This window comes from Cebus imitator, unplaced genomic scaffold (assembly GCF_001604975.1).
Source record: "Cebus imitator isolate Cc_AM_T3 unplaced genomic scaffold, Cebus_imitator-1.0 Scaffold200, whole genome shotgun sequence".
Classification (NCBI taxonomy): domain Eukaryota; kingdom Metazoa; phylum Chordata; class Mammalia; order Primates; family Cebidae; genus Cebus; species Cebus imitator.
In genome coordinates this window covers 2,863,167-2,878,470 of record NW_016107515.1, presented here as the reverse complement: position 1 = coordinate 2,878,470, position 15,304 = coordinate 2,863,167, and the positions used below count along the sequence as shown (strand labels likewise).

At 38.5% G+C, this 15,304-nt stretch overlaps 2 protein-coding genes across 4 annotated transcripts in view; one reads left to right on the top strand and one right to left on the bottom strand.

Annotated features, from left to right (window-relative positions):
- The window catches only part of CUNH5orf58 (chromosome unknown C5orf58 homolog), a 42,946-nt gene extending 36,908 nt beyond the window's left edge, over positions 1-6,038 (top strand). For 2 of the 3 annotated variants that reach the window (XM_037745431.1, XM_037745430.1), the window contains 3 exons: positions 587-659; positions 1,744-1,837; positions 5,772-6,038. In XM_037745431.1, coding sequence (XP_037601359.1) covers positions 587-659; positions 1,744-1,837; positions 5,772-5,923 — 319 coding nt within the window. In that variant the 3' untranslated portion in view covers positions 5,924-6,038. Of the gene's footprint in view, positions 1-575; positions 660-1,743; positions 1,838-5,771 lie in introns of all 3 variants that reach the window. The other variant, XM_037745429.1, reaches the window with a different exon arrangement.
- LCP2 (lymphocyte cytosolic protein 2) overlaps positions 5,707-15,304 on the bottom strand; it is a 53,356-nt gene continuing 43,758 nt past the window's right edge. The window contains exons 18-21 of the mRNA XM_017547705.2: positions 12,921-13,015; positions 12,220-12,297; positions 10,507-10,662; positions 5,707-8,595 (exon numbers count right to left, since the gene is read on the bottom strand). Of these exons, the coding sequence (XP_017403194.1) occupies positions 8,473-8,595; positions 10,507-10,662; positions 12,220-12,297; positions 12,921-13,015 (452 nt within the window). The 3' untranslated portion in view covers positions 5,707-8,472. The remainder of the gene's footprint in view (positions 8,596-10,506; positions 10,663-12,219; positions 12,298-12,920; positions 13,016-15,304) is intronic.

Here is a 15,304-nt window from a genome sequence, read left to right as displayed (position 1 = left end):
GCCTGGGCGGTGTCCTGTGGTGCGGAGATGGCGCCTTAGTAATATCAGGTCTTGAGTCTGCGACATCCTGGCCTCTGGGCCCCCATTCCCTCGTCACCTACAGCCTGGTCTCTGCTTCCCCACTTCTGGTGAATTACAGTTGGAGCAGCCTCTCCTTTCTGGATAGTGGCTCGACCGAGCTCCCTGGGGAGGGCTTGACCCGGCCCTGTCCTTCCTCCAGTCCAGTGCCAGCCACACGCCACTGTGCCCTCACCCCACCCTCCTGCTGGGCACTCGAGGGCCCTGAAGAACCGGACCCCAGAGCGGAGAGAGGCCACTGTCTTGGACTCTAAAACCGTTTAGTTTCTACTATACGTTTTTTTTTTTTTTTTTTTTTTTTTTAACATTTTTCCCCCTCATTGTTGAAGTTCTTTGATTCCACCACTCTACCCCATGTTTAAAATACCGTCTTTCTTTTTTCCTCTAACTTTTTAATTTGGCATGCCCAAGGAACATAGTTGACTTCCCAGAGTATAGGGGATGGGGGGCAGTTGCAGAGTGCATTTTACTCATTAATATCTGGGAAACAAAATCAGTTCTTTCGCAGTGGCTCTGAAGTGAGAGAAATTGGAGAAATTCTCCGTGCTCAGGAAAAGGTAGAGGCAAAGATCGACTTAAAGGTTGGTTTCTTTTCATTATTTTGGACAAGCACCTTGACCCATAACTGCCCACCTCTCACACTGCTGGAATTGTCTATGCCAATTGAGGTTGAGTTTTTCAAGTCATTTTGAGAGAGTGAACAGCTTGAGACTAGCTTCTAGTGAACCACCTCTCTGTATATTTGTATGTGAAACAATTGGTTAAATACAGGTACTGTATAACATAGTAATGTATTAATGTATACATTTCAGTTAACCAAAATTAAAATGCCTGTTACCCACTCTCAAAACTAAAATAGCCATTTGCTGTCCTCTTAGCTAATTATAATTGAATTATCCTCTTAATGAATTATAATCAAATTCTTTTTTTTTTTTTTTTTTTTTTTTTTTTTTTTTGAGACCGAGTTTTGCTGTTGTTGCCCAGGCTGGAGTGCAATGGCGCGATCTCGGCTCACCGCAACCTCCGCCTCCTGGGTTCAAGCAATTCTCTGGCCTCAGCCTCCCGAGGAGCTGGGACTACAGGCATGCACCATCATGCCCAGCTAATTTTTGTATTTTTAGTAGAGACGGGTTTCACCTTGTTGACCAGGATGGTCTCGATCTCTTGACTTCGTGATCCACCCGCCTCGGCCTCCCAAAGTGCTGGGATTACAGGCTTGAGCCACCGCGCCCGGCTTCAAATTCTTTTTTGAGTTTCACTGTGTACTTAAATCTTATGTGGGCCCTGTTATTAAGTTAGAAAAAGACATGGACTTACAGAAAATTAGAGAAGCTCTTAACACAAATGCTAAATTGTAAGGTAGTTTATAAGTGCTGAAGCTTTCTGAAAAGGGGCGTCTTCATTTCCATTGTAAGCCCTATCTTGTGGATATGGTTTGATTAAGGAAAGAACCTCATCCTATGAATTCCAGCTGAAGTTTTCAGTTGGAAAAATATTACATAACACACTGATGCCTTTTGATGTTAGAATTCTAACCATTTAAAAAGATTTGTTTCATAGTTATTTCTGAAATAACAGATTTATAGAAATACTGAAAATGCAAGTTTTTTAAAAAACACATAAATACTGATTTATACATTGTTTCTGTTTTTCTTTTAAAATCAGATGGGTGACACGAGTGTTACTGATCATAAGCTACATGTGGAGAAAATAATTAAAAATATTAATACAATTTCTCTGGAGTTGAAGAAGATAAAAGGTAAGTATTCAATCACTAAAATGTTTGCATATCATTGTTATAAAATAAATAGTAGAGCCAATTTGTGTTTCTGCTGGGGTATAAATGAATTTTACCCACTCATTACGATTTCTCTATTTCTTAAGAAATGTTTGCAATGTAAGTGAACTAGATCTCTAAAGACAGATTATGTTTGACTTTGGAGTTAGCAGACCTGAATTCCCATCCCTGACACTAACAGGCTTATCACTTTGTCTAAGCTCTGTAAATTTTACTTCCCTTTCTTCCCTTCATCACACCATTACAACGCTATATCACATTCTGCAACATTCATTGTCTTTATGAACTCTTACTAAGCCACATGAGGTTCATTCCAAGTTAAAAAGTATAAATTAGATTCTGTGACTTAAAGCTTCTTCATTTTCAGCAGGTTCATATAGTAGGATTCGACCTTATAGGTCATGGTGTTTAGTCACTCGCCTCACAGACATATTCTGTTATTTTATTCCAAGCACATAAAATCACAATTCTGTGACTGAATATTTCTAGGGATAATCTATTCCTGACCAAGCATGTCTTACCTTGGGAAACTTCCTGTCTCACTAGTCAGTCCATTCCATTTTAAACAATTCCTCCTTATGGGCTAGCTGAAATCTTCCCCTATTGCTTTCACCTAAGAGTCCTATTTCTAACCATGAAAACTACACTGAATATGTAGTTTGAGGCCTACAACTATAAGTAACAAAAAGACCAACTTAACTTTTACAATAAGGAAAAACAAGAAGATCCAAGGTAGCTCAGCCCTAAAGTTAATTCAGAGGTTTAAAGGTTTTGTCGGGGACCAGGTTCTTTCCATCTTTCTGCTCTTTCATGTTCACTCTCTTTATCACTTCCCAATGGTCATTACCTTCAGAGGTGGGCGTGTATAGACAGTCTCTTTTTATAAGTCTTTTCCCAGATCCCTCCAGCACATTTCCCTTTCATTGGCCAGATGTGCATCACATGCTGATGCTTACAGCAGCCACAGCCAAGGGGACTGGGACTGCCAAGACTGGTTTGGACCAGTCAGAACTTACTACTGGAGCTGGGGAAAGGAGCACCTCAAATGAAATCAAGCTGTGACACCAAGAAGAAGAGGGCGTGGCCATTAGTTTGGCACCAAATAGTGAGTGCCTATTATACTTTTTTCATGTGTTCTCCTAGGACAGCATTTCCTAGACTTTGATCTGTGAACCCCGCTGTTTCAAAAGATGTTAGTAGATGGTGTACAGTAGAACTGAGTCCATGCTTTTATGGTCAAATAAGTTTGGGAAGTGCTTTATGCTATGTATTTCACAAATTTACAGTGCATATTAACAAAGGCTCTGAAGAGTATGATGTTAAAGAAATCTGACTACCATTAATTCATCATTTCTCAAAACCAGTCTCAACACCACGGTGAAGATTCTTTCTAAAATGCAAATCTGCAGAAAACCTTCATTGGCTCCCCATTGTCCTCAGAATGGACTATATGACCTGTTGAGATCAGGCCCCTCCTTTCCTCTCTAGTCTCTTACTCTGTTCTTCCTGCATGTTCTGTGCTTTAACCATACTGAACTATTTGCATATCCACAAGTGCTCTTCTGTATCTGCTTCAACACATACTTGTCCTGAAATCCCACTGTTATGCCCCACCTCCGCCACACCAGGTTAACTATTAGCAGTCAAGGTCTCTTACATTGGAAAACTTTTTTTGAGCCGGTATGTTATCCCTTCTGCCCTTTCCTATCTACCTGTTATGCTGTTTTATAATTGTGTATTTCCTTACGTTTCTTATCCCTGCTCAACTGTAAGCTCCTTAGGGGTATTTCTAGCACTTAACACTGTGCCTTGATTGCTTCAATTCTTGAAAAATGTTTATTAAGTGAATAAATGGTTTTGGATGCTTGAACTCATTTAAAACAATTAAGAAGCTTTAGATTCCTCCCACACTTGATTATATAATTTTTCTAGTTTGGAGATTATTCTTTCCTGAAATAAAATGTAATAACTCTGATAGATGTTTTCTTGAGGCATTGTTTAGGTAGGTCAGGCAGTTAGGCTCTGAGGGACCTGTAGAGCTACACTCGGGAGATGGACTTCTGGTAAATATAGAGGATTAAATGAACACTCTGTGCACCGTCATTTCCTTCCCTAAATAGTAATGTCATCAGCTAACCCTTATAGCATTTACCATAATCCAGGGATTGTCTAAGAGCTCTACACAAATGAACTCTCTTTATAATAATCCTATGAGGTAGGAACTATTGCCATTGGTATTTACAGATGTGTAAATAAGACGAAGAGATTTAACTTTCTCAAGGTTAAGCAGCTAGTCAGCGGTAGACCTGAGATTCAAATTTAAGTGATTTTTAAAGAGACAAAAATCCACAAGAGATTCCAAGAAGAGATAACAAAACAAAAAACAAATGGAGAAGCAAATAGACAAATCTGAACCCCAAAGTCCAAAAATCTGAACCCCAAGCTGGCTCAGTAAAGCCAAAAATAACCCCTACAACTCAATTCATGGTGGCACCAGAAACTTCTGGAAGTAGGGGTGAAATCTGGATCACAACAGGAGGACTAGTTAAATATTGAAGAATTGTAGTTCCCTAAGGTCTCTTCTGCCCTCTGCATAGCTGGGCAGCTGTCCCTTCACTGTGACAAAAGACTTGAGGTTGAAACGAGTCTTAGGATTTCTACCCTGGAGCCACTAGTCATAGGTTGAGGGAGAGTACTATACGGTAAAGAAGGATGATGAAACAAAGTTTACATATCAAATTATAAGACTTCCGGTTTTTTTTTTTTTTTTTTTCATGGGCTACCAAAATACTGGCAACCAGACTTATACCCTCCATGTAGATTTTCCTTTCGGGAATCTGACCAGCCTAAGATAAAAGATCTAAAGATACTAATAGCAGAAATTATCATAAAATAACCCAGCCAGATCACCCCACATTATTGACTACCACAGGTGCAGAACTTCCAATTGTCTTTTTGGCGACACAGTCTTATTAGCACTAGCTGTATAGCAGTGCTAAGAAGCAATTAGTTCATATCGGAGCAAATCAGAAGGCTCCAGGAGAGGAGAGACATTTAACAATAGAATAGCTAAAGCGTTGAATAAGCCAAGAGGAAATTTACTCAACTGGAGGATATTTGGGATAAATTTCTGATAATGAAGCAATGAAAAAGCCCATTTATTAACTCTGATGGGTTGTGTGCAGGAAGGAATATGTCATAAAACAAGAGTCGGCTGTGAAGAATATTTGTATAATTAATATTTAAACATTAAATACATGAACTAAGCAAAAATTTTTCCCTAAGTATATTGTGAGAGAAGAGGGTGAGTGAAAGAGCTGTATCTTAATCTTCTGTGTCAGGGGCAGGTAACACTGAAAATTGAAAAAAACAATCAAATAAGCATGTCATTTAGCGATATGGAGGTAAACACCACTGCACCCCTTACACCAATAAAAATTCTCAAAACAGACACACCGAAACTACCAAAGCAACAAAAACAAAGTGAGCTAAAAAAATAATAATAATAAAATAAATTAAAAGTGGTTGCCTCTGGGAGATTGGAACTGCAATTTTTTGTAACATGCCTTAAACTTATCTGATTCTTGGGAATATATACATGTATAACTTAGATAAAAATAAGTTAAAACCATATAAGTCAAATTTGTATAAATCAAGTTACAATTTAGCTGAGAAGTTGGGCTAAAGAGCCCCCTTTTAGTAAATTTTTATGCCATGTTTATTTTGTAATACATAAATCTTATTTTAAATTAGAATGGGGCACACTTAAGCTGTGGTTTGATCACTAATCACTTGAAAAACTAAATTAGAAATTAGGAAGAAATAGCTACTTTAAGCAATAATAGTTTTTTATGACATATGTGCTAAAATATAACTTCTGTTTTGTTTTATACAGAGCTCTCCCAGTTATTGCTTTGTGACCTTACCCTACATTTTAATCATCCCATGAAGACTGAGAACTTAACAGAAGCAGAAAGAAACGACCCCCTCTTTGAAGAGGCTGAAATATCAGATGTATCCCTTGTTTCTAACAGTTTTTCTATCTGATTTCTTATTTGTTTGTTGTGAGTTTATTTTTGAATTAACAAATATTTGGGAGAATTGAGTTTACTGATTTGTATATATATAATTTAAAACAAAATTAAAATAATGTTGTAAAGCAGTTTATGTTCTTGAAGGCTGCTGTTTAATGTTTCTCAGAATGGCTTAACTTACCTCCCTGATTGCAAGCGTATGACATAGGAAATTAGCCATGGGTCACTGCTTATCCTTTCGCTTATGCTTGAATTTGGCTCAGGTTGAAAGAGAGCTACTAAATTATTAACTGATGGTATGAGTTTATATTAATCAGAACTCTCCTGTTAGTGAGTGCCAAGCACAACTCAACCAGCTGAAGCATTTGAGTCATGTGAGTTGGAAGTCCATGGTTGCTAGATTTCAGTGACCCCAATAATTCGTCTATCCTTTTACTGTGTTTTTGTATGTTGGCCTCATTCTCTTCTACAGCAGACCGGTTCTTACAGATAATTGGTAAATGGGAGTAGTTGCAGGGCAGCAGACAGCTCCAAGTATATAGCATTGCCTTTTGGGGACCCCAGATAAAAGATCTTGTCTCAGGCTTCATGTGTAACATTCCAGAGAGTGACCCTGACTGACCCAGCTTTAGTAAGATATTTATCACTGAGCAGGATTCTGAGCAACTCCCATTGATGCATCTGGGATCACATACAAGAAAAGAGGCAAGGCCTAGCCAAAAGGAGTTGCCGGTGCTTGAAAGAAAATGCTAGTCATGAAAATATCAGCTTCCCCACGTTGACTTCAGTCATAGCCGTGGAATAGAACATCTTAATTCTAATGGCCCATTCCACCAGGAGACTTAAAATGCATGTTTGATTTATAAACATGATTCACTACCAAATCGTTGCTTTGAAATCTGTCAGGTCCTTTGTTTTACATATTTTTGAACCCTAAGAATAGAATATGGTGAAGCAAGACAAGTGAACTTACTCCATGCGAGAACCTATGGTGTATGCTATCCTGACTCCCTTGCAACTAGCTCACTTGTTTAACACAGAAGAGCCACTAAGTAAATGCTTGCTGAATAGCCTGTTGTATAGACATGTAAATGAATGCAGGGTTTTCAGCCTTAGAACTCCCAAGTTTTGGACCTAAACTGAGAACTTCTGGTTAAGGATGAGATTTTGGGAAACACAATTTTTATCATTAGTTAAAAGTCTCTTCATTCCATATACTCCTTATCTTAGCCTATCATGAGTTTTAAACTGGTGACTTCTTAGATTCCTTCCAATATTCTTTTTATTGGTTCGTGAAAATGAAGATGCAAGATATTCTTCTCCATTCCGAAAACTTGTAGATTAAACAGAAATGCCAAAAATTGTTGCTAATAAAAGTTGTTCAATAATAACCAAGGTCCCAATGGGAAAAATTTGAAAAACAACTGATTGTCACTGTTTGGCTGAATACTAGTTTTTTAATCTGGCTGAATGCCTATACTTTTTGTTAAGTGAGATTTGTAAACTAAAAGAAAGAGCTGAATTACTTCAAAGCACTTATACAGCCTGTTTGGAAAGGATGAGGAGAAGGGGCTTTATGGCAGAGCTGTCAGGGGGATGACAAGAGATTGAAGAGCCATATCAAATAGGAAAGTCTGAACAAATTTAAAGTGTTGCTCCCTTGTCTTCCCAGGAGGCCTTTGGTAAAATCTATATCCCTGGACAATGTTTTTGGGGTTGGGGGAAGGTGGGGGTGTGTGTGATGTTGCTGTGGGTGTGGGGATGTGAAGAAATGCCAACTTAACCCCAGATGTGTTAATGAAACCTACATCCACAATCCACCAAAGTCTCATCCATAAATTGAAAATGTTTTCTTTTGCTATTTGTAGTTTAAATTTTTTTAAGACAAAAATATAACAGTATGGACTAAAAGTCAATAAAGTTGTTTTAGGAAACCAAAAAATTAAAGCAAAAGACTTTTAATCCCAGAAGTTATCTCAACATGCATTTATCTTTTCATAAAAAATTACATAAAAATTCCCCCAGGAAAGAATACCAAATAAGTAAGAATAAAATTGTATTTTTGAAGGCTCTTAAATTATTGCTGCTGAGAAAATGAGGTTTAGTCATTTTCAAATTACATGTATAAAACTAATGAATGCCTCTGACTGACAGAGGTTTGGCTGTAAAAACAAATCAGTTTTATGTGATGCCAATAACTGTTACTGTTTCAGTGTTTTAAAACTTGCCCCAAATTGTTTCTGTAGCTGTGTAAACTACTGTATTTTGAAATGGATATTAAAAAAATACACAACTTTAAAAAAGTGAATTATTACAGTGCACTACTAGACTTCAAGTGTGAACATTACTCATGCACTTTACAAACATTGAAGAAGAATAAATAAATTATGGGAATTTGACAGTCTTCATTTCAAACACTGTTTTTAAAGGAAAGGATAATACCCTTGTGTTCATGGGGAAGGGTTAAACTCAGTCCTAAGTGTTTATCCGTTGACCAAAGCTGATTGATCTCGTGTTGGCAACAGAGGCAGGAGGATGGTTCATTTGCTCAGCTACAACTTGCTATGGGTATCCTGCAGCATGCGTTAATGTGCACTGGTATCTGGAACCTCGGTTTTTCCCATCAATGAGCAGAAGTGGCATTTTCCTGAAGTAGTCAATAATATCTGACACAGACAGAAAGTCCTGAAAGAGTCAAGATAGGGAGATGAGTCAGCATTGGAATGAAAAGCATGAACTTCACCCTCAGTTTTTTTAATCTGTATAATATATCCTGCCTCTTCATGTTATGAGGATTGTGGGAAAAGTGTGTAAAATGTGGCAAGTAGTTTAATGATTTCTGCCATAGAACTTTGAAAAAAATTCCTCACAGACATCCAACAAACCATGGATAAAAGATAAAATAAGGGCTGGGCATGGTGACTCATGCCTGTAATCCCAGCACTTTGGTAGGCCAAGGTGGATGGATCACCTGAGGTCAGGAGTTTGAGACCAGACTGACCAACATGGTGAAACCCTGTCTCTACTAAAAAATACAAAAAAAATTCAGCTGGGTGTGGTGGTGTGCACCTGTAATCCCAGCTGCTTGGGAGGCTGAGGCAGGAGAATTGCTTGAACCCAGGAGGTGGAGGTTGCGGTAAGCCAAGATGGCACCATTGTACTCCAGCCTGGATGAGAAGAGGGAAACTCCATCTTGAAAAAAAAGATAAAATGTATATGTGTGTGTGTGTGTGCATGTATGTGTGTGTGTTATGTAATTTGAAATGCATATATTTTTAACTTCCTATGGCGGGGTCATTTAAATAGTCATGATTACAGTATCCTTGCCACAGGGTTGCTCTGTTTTTGGTTTTGGTTTTGGTTTCAGTTTCTGTATCTCTATTTCACCCCCAGTCATTAATATTATTAGGAGGTATAAGGACTCAGGAGGTCAGACACAGTTCACGGTGTCCAGAGGTAGGATCTGCAGCATAGCACAGGAGTTCCTTCGTGAACTCTCTGCTGTGTCCTCACTGCCACCTCCACACTCATAAGGGCTCAGCAGCCAAGTCTTTGCATCCATAGCCTGGATCACCCCAGCCTTGATTGCTAGAGAGGGAAAGGCCTAATTCAACTTTCTGGACATGGGTCACAACTCACATAGGAACCCTAATGGGATAATGCACTTCCTTTAAGACTAATCTGCTAGGTGCCTCCCTCCATGGCAGCTGCAATGAGTCCTCTGTACTTGTGTGTTTCCATGCTGGACCAAGATAAAGCTTGAAGGGCAAATACCTCTGCTTCTACAGGGTCTGTGCAGCTCTATCCACTGCCAAATGGTCAAATGATTCAATGATTCAAATGATTCAAACATTTGACCATAAGCATGCACTATTCTCTACTCATTAACATTATCATAACAAAAGCAGGTGAATCAGAAGTTATGGGAAAGCAGTTTCTCATTCTGGACATGTTTCATTGAGCTGGTCCTCCTTTTGGAACTTTGAACTTGGAGTATCTTTGGGGCATTACCTTCAGTTGTTAGTTTCCTTTGCAGAAAACCAGCCCTGAGGGTTTCTTTCTATCCGTTCTGATTACCACTCAAAAAGTGACTAGCATAAGAATCTAAACCTCAGCCTGAGAAGAATTTCTTTGGCAACCTGGTCATCTTCATGGGGCTAACCCTCCATTTTGTTAAGAAATGAGCCAAGTTATTGGAATAATCACCACAGCAAGTATTCTGATTTGTCCCCTTTTCCAGTGGTGTCAACTTAAAATGCAGCCTACATTAAAATTATGTCACAGAGGTGAATAATAGCAGGAAATTGCCTTTGACAACTCTAAATAGATTTTTTAAAGTTAATTTACATTTTCCTGATTTTAAAAGTTATACATGTGATTATTTGGAATAAAAGATATACAGGAAAGAATCCTATGGCAGAAGTAACTATTGTAAACATTTTGCTTTATTTCTCTTCCCATAAATGAAGGACTTCACTAATGTGATTTAACTCTAAATTCGCCATACAGCCTGGAATCCCAAAGATTCCTCCATGAAAAGATGCAGAGAGGCATAAATGAAGATTTTGGGGAAATGTTGAAATTTAAAATCCTTACCTCTTTCCCTCGGAGTCCAGTTCCCAACAAGTAAACTTGACTTTCCTGCTGGTAACGGATCTGGATGTTGTAAACTTTATCTTTGTACAACACCATGAGGACATATGGATTGGTTATTGTTTTTTTAGAGCTGTCTCTAACCAGAAAAGTGCCATCCTGAAAGGATAAATTCCTGTTATTACGAGAGCAGGGAAAGTCAGTATTTTTGTTGCTTGTAACAGTAGTAGGCAAGCCTCTAGGGATCTGACAAATCTGTCAGTTGCAGTTTGCAGCTTCTTGACTGCAAAAGCTGTCATTCAACGAACATTCAGTTCTCCAAACAGCTACAGATTCCATGTGTCACGAGTTTTTTTGTTATCAAGAAAGGCAACAGAGATTGTATCAGAGAAATTTCCAAATCAATCTCGTTAAAGTCTCTTGATAAAAAAAGGAATCTTTTGTTCAATAATAAATAATGGGTGCTTGAGTGAATAAAAGGCCAGGAGAAATAACAAACTTTATTGGTTAACTCAAGATATATCTTCCTACTATTCCTGTGAGTTAATTCCCTAACCTTTCTTTTCCAAATCCAAAGTCAGAAAACACCCAAATGCCATGAAATTCACCATTTTTACAATCTTGTGGTCTCTAGGTAGTCTTTCCTTCATCAGACACTTGACCAAAATTGAATGCAAATGTTCCTCTTTTCTTATCTTTTTTCTGGTATTTGCTAAACTACTGTTTTGACTGTTCTGTACTTTAAATTTCCATTCAATAAATTATTGCTACATAATATTTAATACTACAAAAATCTAATATTAAAATAAAATTAATTAGTAAGGACTCCTTTAAACTACTCCCTTCTCCTCAAACCAAAACAGAATAGCTTTAAATAGCCATGAGTTGGCAGTACCGGCTTTCCTCTGTTCCTTTTATTCCAAGTTAATTGAGCCTGTCGGAACATTTCTGCTAAACAAACACACTTCTGGACCAGTGATTCACAGTCTTGGCTTCAAATCAGAATTACCTGGGAAGTTTTGAAGACTCCCAGAGCTGATACAGAACTCCAGAATAATTAGAATCTCCAGGTGAGACCCAGGAATCAGGATTTTTCAAGAGCTCTCCAGGTGATTTAAATGTGCAACTACTACTGAGAAATGCTGAAGAGTTTAAATGTGAAAGATGAAGGATCTTTGCTTTCCCATTTCTGATCAATAAATTTAAGGTAAAGTTTCAGGACTGGCTACGAGAAATATGTTTAACACCTTATGCTATTAAAAGACTAGCTAGAAATGTCTAGGACAAAAAGCAAAAAGTTGCTGCTGTCTCTTTAATATCGGTCCTGTCACATCGATGTGGATGGCACATCTGTGTTAAGAGGAAGCTAGAGCTGGTATGATGTTGAAGCTTTGGGGGAAAGAGAGTCTCCTTCTGACACCATATGATTCCCATGACAAGACAGACTTTTTTGTCAATAAAATCTCCTGAGATTCCGCCAACCAAATGACTGCCTTAACTTAGATTCTTCTGCCAGCTGAATGATTCCTGAGCCTAGGAATCCCTGCTATGGGTGCTGGTAGTTGTGAAGCTGACACTAATGGGTCTCCTAGGTCTTACAGTTAGCAACAACACCTAGAAGAATTCCTAGCCCGTAACTGGTACTCAGGACAAGTCCGTTCCCTTCTTCCGTCATGAATATTTATAACTATGTTAAAATAAACGATAGCACAATACCTGGTTTATCTTTCTAAGAGCAGCTTCTGCCTCTGGTCGGGTAATATAAGAAACGTACCACTCTTCATTTAATGAATTCTGAAAATGTAAATTTTTAGAAACTGAATAAATTTTACAGTTACATATGTAAGTGAAAAGAAAGGCCTCTGGGTAATCATTTCCATAAATCACCACCTCAATTCCAGGAGGTTGGAAACATTTGTTTTCTTAATTTGCATAGAGAGTCATTTAGTTGGGCTAAATAGAAGATGTTTTGTGTGAACTGCTTTTCATCATGACACTGGTTACAAAAGTACCTGTGAATAAGTGTTCCTTACAGTATGGAACTTCTAATCAGAAAAGATACACATACAGTAATTTCTTCAGTTTAGCATAATAACCTGCTTGATTAAAAAAAAAACTGGGTGAACGAGCAGTTAAGTGACTAATCAAGGTCATAAAGTAGAAAACTTAAAAAGCAGGATTATTTTTCTCTCTATTTATGCAAAACACACGTTTGTCATTGCAAGAGTCTGAACAAACACCAAGGAAAAAGAACATATTGTTCATCTGGATCTTCTCCTTTAACTTTTTTTCCCAATAAATAAAATAAAAGTAAAGAAGAAGATAAAAGTACAGAAAAACATTCCATGGGAGTTTCTGGTGATTCTTTTACCAGGGGAAAAGCAAACAAACAAAAATAAAAACGTATGCTCTCTTACCTCTTCTTCCTCAGGGGATGGGGGCCGAGGTTTATTTGGAAGTGGCAAGGGGATGTTTCTGCCTTCGGCTCTGAGAGGTGGTCTGTTGCTAGGGCCTTGAAAAGTATAGAATTGTGAAAGTTAGTTTACTGTAACCTAACTTCGGTTTTACTTTTATCAAAACACATTTTCCCTCAAAAAATATCCTTGCGATTGTTCCAATAGTTAGCATTTTAAGAAACCAGGGCTTCAAAAATAATTTTCATCTGTTTGGAACCATGAAGGCTGCTCAGACATTATTCTGTAATCATGCCAGTAAAACTTTGAGAAGAGAACCTCAATTTTGAGTGACTTTCTAGATGTGCATGTTACATAATATAAAGTGACTAGATCCCTTTATAAAAAATTCACAATTGTTTTAATGAATGTGAACATCAAAACGAATCTTCGAGAGACAAATCCTTCACAGATTCCTATCATATCAGCACAGGCAGAATGGATTCCCAACAGCTGATGTAGAGACAAGGCAGTCATGAAGATAATTATGTTCTTAATGTTTCCTCAAAAAGAAATGTAAGGGACCCAAGAGAAGATGAAATTACCTTGAGAATATTGTTAGCTTTTAGGATCAAAGTTTGCTCCCTGCTGTTCTAACTAAATAGGTAGAACTGTTCAACTCACATAAAAGGCACTGGGCAGGTGGGGTGACTCACACCTGTAATCTCAGCCCTTTGGGAGGCCAAGGTGGCGAGATCAGCTGAGGTTGGGAATTGGGATCACCTGACCAACATGGTGAAATCCTGTCTCTACCAAAAATTCAAAATTAACTGGACATGGTGGCAAATGCCTGTAATCCCAGCTACTCGGGAGGCTGAGGCAGGAGAATCGCTTGTATCTGAAAGGTGGAGGTTGCAGTGAGCAGAGATCGTGCCACTGCACTCCAGCCTGGGCAACAGAGTGAGACTCCGTCTCAAAAAATAATAATAATAATGATAAAAAAAGTCACTACAGATCAGGACACCTGATTTGTTTTTGTTGGGCACCTATAAACTATCCAGCACTTGTGCCTCCTCTTCTGTAAAGCCCTTTTTTCTCATTTACAGTTCCTTGAAACTTTAGGAGAATGTTTCTTAATCTCAGGAAAGGTTTAGTTGTGTTTATTGCAGTTGCCCAGGCTGTTTTCTATGTGCCAGGCTGTAGTTAAAAACAGAAAAATTCTGTGAGTTGAATGTTCTCTTAATGATTCATCCATCATTCATTCACGTATTTATTCAGCACCACTTTATTTATTCACCAAATATTTATTCAGCACAACTCTGTCCAGATCTTGAGTAAGGTACTGTGTGTACATTTTTTTTTAAATCCTCACAGCAACACTACAAGGTAGGTATTCATTTTGCATATGGGGAAATACAGGCTCAGAGGCTAAGCAAATCATATGTTATCAGTGGCAAACCCAAGACTTAAATCTGTGGTTACCAAATGTTACTGTGCATGAGTCAGAATCGCTGGGGGACTTTTGAGCACCTAGGGCCGAGAAATCTGCAGGTTAGCAAATACCTCCACTGGTTCTAGAACCAGGGATTGTCACTACGTCTACCTTGTTATACCACTGAGGAGAGGAGAGTCACCTGGAAGGGCTAGAGTCTCCTGAGCCACATCACCAGGATTATTTAAGATGGTCCTTCCCTGTTGCTAAGTAAGTCTCCTGAGCCACATACCAGGATTATTTAAGATGATCCTTCCTTGTTTCTGAACAAGCTGGCCCTGAGCTGCCAGTGCCTTCCTTACCCAAATTCCCAATGCCTAGGCAGACCTTCCCCACCCCCATTTTTTTGCAGTACAACACTTGCACTTTTACAATGCTTGTTGAATGAATGAAACTTAAAAATACAGGAGAGTAACAGAACCAAGGCCCATATTGCATGGCTGTTCTACAGTTGAGGAATGATTCTCTTTCTGCCTCTGCACCTGCAGGCCAGCATCACAGAGTCATAATTCACAACAGAGCAGCACATACACACTTTTTTACTGTAGTCACCTACCATCCTTAATATCTAGACTCTCAGGGAAGTCGTGATAGAGTTTTGGACAATGCTCAACATGACCTTTACCCTTCTGATGCTGGAGCAACCAACCAGTGGAGAAGACTAAGGACCAGGTGTCCTGGCAGTCTTAGGGGAAAAGAGGTCAATTTGGATTAAGCTAGTGTTCCAAAAATCATGAACTATTTGCATTAATAAGCCCCATCATGGACTCATAAAGCAGGAGATCTGTGGAACTTGCTTTGAAAATCTTGCTATGATGTGTCTGGAACTCAGATGGCTACAGAGGCAAGGAGGTAACACAAATGAGTGTTTGCAAAACATAGTGAGTTCTGGGGATTGTGAAAAATTAGGAGTTGG